General features: G+C 27.8%; 1 protein-coding gene across 3 annotated transcripts; it reads right to left on the reverse strand.

Annotated features, from left to right (window-relative positions):
• Window positions 1-1,079: 1,079 nt before the first annotated feature.
• On the reverse strand, window positions 1,080-4,957 carry LOC133819063 (magnesium transporter MRS2-2). Of its 3 annotated transcripts, XM_062252218.1 has the most exons (11): window positions 4,378-4,954; window positions 4,244-4,273; window positions 3,824-3,977; window positions 3,522-3,643; window positions 3,324-3,398; window positions 2,549-2,779; window positions 2,422-2,466; window positions 2,017-2,061; window positions 1,903-1,932; window positions 1,685-1,804; window positions 1,080-1,597 (listed from the first exon to the last, which is right to left on the reverse strand). In XM_062252218.1, exons 1-11 carry the CDS (start codon window positions 4,630-4,632, stop codon window positions 1,511-1,513), a joined length of 1,194 nt encoding a protein of 397 aa, XP_062108202.1. In that variant the 5' UTR covers window positions 4,633-4,954; the 3' UTR covers window positions 1,080-1,510. The 3 variants fall into 3 exon arrangements, with proteins under 3 accessions (XP_062108202.1, XP_062108203.1, XP_062108204.1); XM_062252219.1 differs by lacking the exons at window positions 1,080-1,597; window positions 1,685-1,804; window positions 1,903-1,932; window positions 2,017-2,061 and having other exon boundaries at window positions 2,423-2,477; window positions 4,378-4,957; XM_062252220.1 differs by lacking the exons at window positions 1,080-1,597; window positions 1,685-1,804; window positions 1,903-1,932; window positions 2,017-2,061 and having other exon boundaries at window positions 2,423-2,466; window positions 2,541-2,779; window positions 4,378-4,957.
• Between the last annotated feature and the right edge of the window lie 1,746 nt (window positions 4,958-6,703).

Below are 6,703 nucleotides of genomic sequence, written 5' to 3' on the forward strand. Positions count from 1 at the left end.
ATATGTATTAGATATTTTTAAATATTTTTTATTTTAGTAATTTTTAAATTAACAAACCACTTCAATATAGAGTTTATTATAAACTATAATATTATTTTTGCATCTGATAGTATTTTTAAATTATAATTTATCAAACACATCAATTTCATATTTTAGAAGAAAAAAATTTTAAAAATAAAATAATTATAATTTTAACATGTTTAAATAAATAAAATATTTATATTGAAATCTATTGAGTATATTTTGTATATGGGAATTTGTTTTAATAAATCTATTGAGTGTGCAATGCACGTTTGCTTAGTTTTATTTAAAAAATCTATTAATTATATTTATTAAATTTGTATCATTGTCATATAAATTTCAAATAATTAAACAATATTATATATAAAAGAATGACATACACATATTAAATGAAAAATTAAACCAAAACATTGTTGTTTATGATTTTATATATATATATATATAATATGATAACAAAATTTAAACATAAACTATAATTTTTTTAATAAAAATTAAGATTATGTATTATATATTATTATAATGATATTTTATAATATTTAAATTTATATTAATATAAGTATTAAATATATAAGCTTGTATTTAATATTATTATGATAATAATATTTTATAATATTTGAATTCATATTAATATAATTAGTAAAAAATTAGGATTATATATTATTACCATAAAAATATTTTATAATATTTGAATTCATATTAATATAATCATTAAAAAATTAAGATTATATATTATTATCATAATAATATTTTTTAATATTTAAATTTATATTAATATAATTATTAAATATCTAGTATTGTATTATATATTACTATAATAATAATATTTTATAACATTTGAATTTGATTTTATACTAATATAATTAATAAATATCTATTTTTAGTTAGTTTTAAAAATATATTCTGTTAAATATTTAGAATATTCTGTTAAAATTAACAAAACAAACTGTTAAAACCAATAATTTCCGTTACCCTCACTTTTTATATATAGAAGATATATATATATATATATATTTATAGAGTTTATCAATGCTTTGATACAACTTTTCCAACCCCCAGCATTTCAAAATCCATAATTTACCAAACACTTAATAGTTTTTCACCACAACAACACATATGCGACTGTTTTTTTCCACAGCACTACAATTGTTTTTTCTAACAACACAGCTATACCAAACTGGCCCTAAATCGCTACAGAAGCCAAAAGATGTACACAAGATCTTAATATTTGAAGAGAACAAAAAGGTATAAAATTCGACATGACAAAGAAAGAAACAAAAAAAGTTGATTGACTGAAAATGATAATGCTATAATTCTGTAAACTGTGTTTTAAGTTTGTGTTAAGAACAATCCTGAAATAAATTAGGTTGTTTGACAATTTATGTAAACCAGCTTTATATCATTGAGATAAATCAGCTGCAGTATTCCATCTCCAATATAAGGAAGCCAAATTGCTCGAATAGGAGGGAGCACCTATGGTGTTGAACTAAATTCAGGATCCAACCAAACCTTTGTGCCGAGCATACGTAATTATTAGAAGGAACGTAAAGGCGCAAACTATTCCTGTCACAATGACAACCTGCAGATACCAGAAAACTTGTTCAATGATCAAGAAAAATTTGCACCCGGCAGTAGTGGCAGATTTCACAAGAAAGAACTTGCATACCCATTTGAACATGTATCCGTGGTTGTCATTCCATGTGTACGGAATATTCATGCCAAATATTCCAGCTACCAGAGAATATATAGACAAACATACAGTTCCAGAACTGAGGAGGAGTTCTAACTGCATTCACAGAAATGTAGATTATATAAAACACAAAATAATAGTAAACTGGCACATTGATGAAAACAAGCATTATTACACAGAGAAGAATAGAAAACCTGAATAAGCTGATTTCTATGATTATCAAGCTGCAAAAGTCAAACCACAAGTTTGATTAGAAAAAAATGTACTTATAGTCTGTTTACAGATAATTTTCCTATCAAGTTTGTCACCTGGATGTTAATGTAATCCTCTGTATCATCGATATATTCTCGCAGCTGCAAAATGTAAGCATTTAGTAGACTAAGCAAAAGCAGTAGCAAATTTAAACTTAAAAACAGCTACCATATGATATACAGAAGAATAACTACAAGGGAAACTGGTATTCAATAAATTTGAAAGAGAAAACAAAATAATGTCTTTGTTCAGATTCACATGTAACAAGTCATAAATATAACTGCATAAGTTGATTTTTCTCAATGCATCGATCCTTTTCAACCTAGTTGTGGATTAAAACAGTAGGAACACTGTACAAATTATAAATTATCAAGTCTATGGTTTAAGGGTAAAAAATAAATGCCTCATGGAACTGATAATACAGTACAAGAATAGAAGTTTATAATCCATAAAGCACATACCGTGGTTAATTTGTTCAATGTGCCATCAATTTGCATAAAATAAGCCTGCAAGATTGCTACTATAAGTTTAGAATAAGTCGTGGAGGAAAAAAAACTAAAAAAATAAGGCACAAATCAACCTTACAACCTCAAGTAACATTTCAAGTTCCTCAACATCATTTTCATCCCCACGAACTGTTGCAATACTTGCTCTACTAGCTCTTGATATCTTTGAGCCTATAGTAGGAGAGGTAGGATACCAATTAGCAGGACCCGAGCCACTAATAGGTGAAGATGCACCAGCCACTATCTTTCTTGACAAGTACAGATCAGCCATATCATCATCATCATCAAGTAGTTGTTCAAGCTCATCCCTCACCTGCAATAGCAATAAACACTGAATTATGCCTCATCTTTCTTTTCAATTGTGAAGAAGCAAGTTAGTGGTTGTCTTTCCAATTATCCCCAACAATCATTATTATAGAAAGAACAAACCCCTTGATGTTCTGTTATTTCTCCTACTTAATCTCAACTGCATTCTCTCAATTTTATAGAGAACACATTTTGTTCTCAGACATGCACGATAATAAACATGCACTCAATTCAAGTGTGTAAAATATAACACAAATTGGAGAAAAAAATATAACTTCTCTAAAGGCAAAAAGTCTTCCTATACGATAGGCTGTCACATGTCTGGTACACTTAGCTGAAGTGTTGAAAATACAACTTCTTAAAATGGCATAATTATTCATTTTAGAAAGCTTATCCCTCTTTTGTAATTTTGTTTTTCTTTATTAATACCATCAATTCTTTTTATCAAATAAAAAAATGAAATTCAGAAAGATCATGGATGGCAGAGCACTAGTAAGAACACATCCTATCTTTTATCAATTGCCAAGTGAAACCACAAGAAGCAGGCATACCTTTTGAACCCGAGCTGTCAACCTAGTCATTGCACTCTTCAGTTTACGAACCCTATCCAAGTTGCGGCTGCTAATCTGAGTGAAATTGTTTGAAGGAAAATGATGAATAAGACGGGGAATATGAGCAAGCAAAATCGGATAGAAGAACAGTGATGAAAACTACAATTCCAACTGAAAATGAAATAATTAACTGGAAACCTTAGAGGTAAGCTCGTCTAAAGCAGGATAAGCAGCAGTCTCCAATTCCGTTGTGCGTGCAGCAAGAAAACTACATATAGCTTCCAAAGCAACCTCCAAGGCCCGAAATTCAAATGGAGACTCTACATAGCAGAATCTAAATTTATATTAACCAAATAAAACCATAACTGAGAGGATCTAGTTCTTATATTTAGAGTATACTGTAGCCCAAATAATAAAAGATTCCAAATACAATAACTAGTCTTTACATATTTTCTAACAAAGTATGACTAAAATTTATTAACTGAACTAATATGGCATACCATCTTCTTCACCAGCATCCATATCATGATTACCACCACCATACTCTCTCCCATCTCTTTGATCATCACCTATGGCATTCACGAGAGGCAATCTCCTCTGAAGCTCTTCAACAACAGGTACAACATTTTCATCAGACGGATCTCGAAGCAAAACCTATCCCATCATAAAATAACAATCATCATCTGCAAGAAAAAGGACCATACTCACACTTAATTGCATCTAAGTCTAGCCTAAGTTTCTTTCTACAATTCAAAGGAAGAAAAAAAAACAGAAGCCAGATTCAGTTACATGATATTGCATATTAATATTGGAAGAAGATAATGATTATTTAAAACAAACAACAGAAAATTAAATTAAATTAAACAAAAAAATTAATAAGCTAAATTTTCCACTTAAAACAACCACAAAAAAGAACTAACCTCCTCAGCAGTGATTATTGCTTTGATATGCTGAAAACCCAGATTAAAGAAACACCCAAAATCAATATAATTCCAACCAAAACGAATTGAAATTGAAGAAAACTACAAAAGAGAGAATAAGTCAAATAAAGCACCTCCAAGTTAAGAACAATGGCCTTCTCACGGCCAAGAATAGTTGAAGGGTAAGAGAGCAAAGGGTCAAGTATACGAAGATCACGTGCGTGAATCTGAACTCGGTGCATAATGGCGTACTTGTCGACATCGAGGACGGTGGACTCGCCGCTGCAATCCACCAAAGCCCAACTCCGAGACGACTGCGGGTTCTTCTTCTTCACCACAACCAAGGCCTGCGGGTCCGCCGGAACCACGTACCCGTCCCCACGAGCCATCTCTAACCATATCCCCCAAGAAAAAATCCCAATCCCCAAATCGAAACTCACATCAAATCCCCAACAATGAAAAACTATACTTCAATTCCAATTATCATATACGCCTCCACCACCTCTGTATCAAAACAATAACTGATTAATTGAACATAACATATTCCTTAATAATTGCGATCAATTATAAATTTTCATTTTAGTTTTAATTGTGAAATCAACGATGTTCGAATATGGTTTCGATTTGAATTTCAAGGCTGGCGAGGCCAATTAGGGATTCGGATTTGGGGTGTGATTTGGAATCGAAAGTGGGGGAAGAAGAAGACCTGTACGAGTGATGTTTAGTTTTGTATGGTTTTGGCGTATGGGGTTCTGCCACGTCACAAAAGAGAAGCAGGTTCGTTTTTCCGGTGATTTGTACGGATGACGTCATCATTTACATGGAATTTATTTTTTGACAAAATTTTTTTGATATATTTTTATAGTTATTAAGGTATTTTTTTTAATTCTTCTAAAAAAAAAAAGGTATTTTTTTAATTAAAAATAAATAAATAATAAAGAAATATAGGTCATATTCTTCATTATTCTATAGTCTATAGAAGGGTATTACATTTTAGTAAATAAATCTGAAAACATTTTAAATTTTCAAGCAAATTTATTTTAAGATTTATCAGGTTAAAATAAATTAAATTAAATTCCTTATAAAATTGTTAGATTTTATTTGGTTATATTTCTACTTTATCTATAATGTCTTAAGTGATTTTTTAAGTTTAATGCTTTTTCTTTACTTTTTTTTATTATTATAATGATAAATTTTTAATTACCGAGTTTGTGAAAATTATCGTCATGAACAAATTATTCAATGAAAATTTGACATTTTTTAAAATAGTACTAATCAAACATATTAAGAAGTAATTTTAAAATAAACAATCTAAACAGTAATTAAAAATTAAGAAATTTGTATTTACCACACATAAATATTGAAATAAAAACTATTATATTATGTCACTTAACACTCATGCATACGAGGTATGTAACTGCTCATCAATATTTCATAGGAATCAGAGTGAGAGACTGTGTAGACTTTATCAGTTTTATACATTTATTTTTATAAATATAAAGCACTGGACTTGAATGTTTGACTCGCATTTTGTTATCAAATTTTGAACAATGTTGAAAAATATGACTAAAAATGTTTGTCAATTATTTTTTTAAAAAATAAAATAAAACAACCCTAAATTATATTATAATTATTTTTTTAATAAAGAATGAGTCTCTTTTGTTTTAATTTAATGGTAATTTTGGATACTAAGAAAAATAATTGGACAATGTTGAAAAACTCACAAGCTTAGAAGGAACTCTAAAATAAGTCTAGTTTAATACATTAAGAATCGGGACAATGATTCTTAGTTTAGAAAGAGGAAAATTTGTGTTTTATTATTATCTTTTGGGTTTATGTTTTTTTAGGACATGTGTTTTGTCTTATTATTTATTTGGATTTTATATTTTGATAAATTACTATTTAGATTCTCTATTTTATAAAATATTTCAAATAAATTCTTAAATTTGATTTTAATTAAATTTATTTTAATTAAAATCACAAATAATTTATCAAATTAACTACTTAGAACAAAATTATAATCATTAAATCTAACAATTATGTTGTTGTTGTTATATATTATATTTTTTGTTCATCAAAATCAAATTTAATAATCTATTTGAATTATTTTATAAAATATAAAATTCAAAAAATAATTTATCAAAATACAAAATTTATAGGACAAAGCAAGTGGTCAAACAAATATAATCTCTTATTTTTTCAATGAAATATTTACTATTTTATATGTATAATAGTAATTCTTTGACTTAACACATATTCTTTTGTTTCATGAAAGATAAATTAAAAGTGTTTTTGTAATCTACACTTTGAGTTTCTTTTAGAAATTATCGTGGGTTATGGATTTTCTTTTATTATTTTTATAGATAGAATATTTTTACAAAATCTGATATCCTATATCTTTGGCCTAAAATTTCCTTATAAAAGTTAGAGAACATCATAGTACGAATATTATTATTATTA

This window comes from Humulus lupulus, chromosome 2 (genome assembly GCF_963169125.1).
Source record: "Humulus lupulus chromosome 2, drHumLupu1.1, whole genome shotgun sequence".
NCBI lineage: Eukaryota > Viridiplantae > Streptophyta > Magnoliopsida > Rosales > Cannabaceae > Humulus > Humulus lupulus.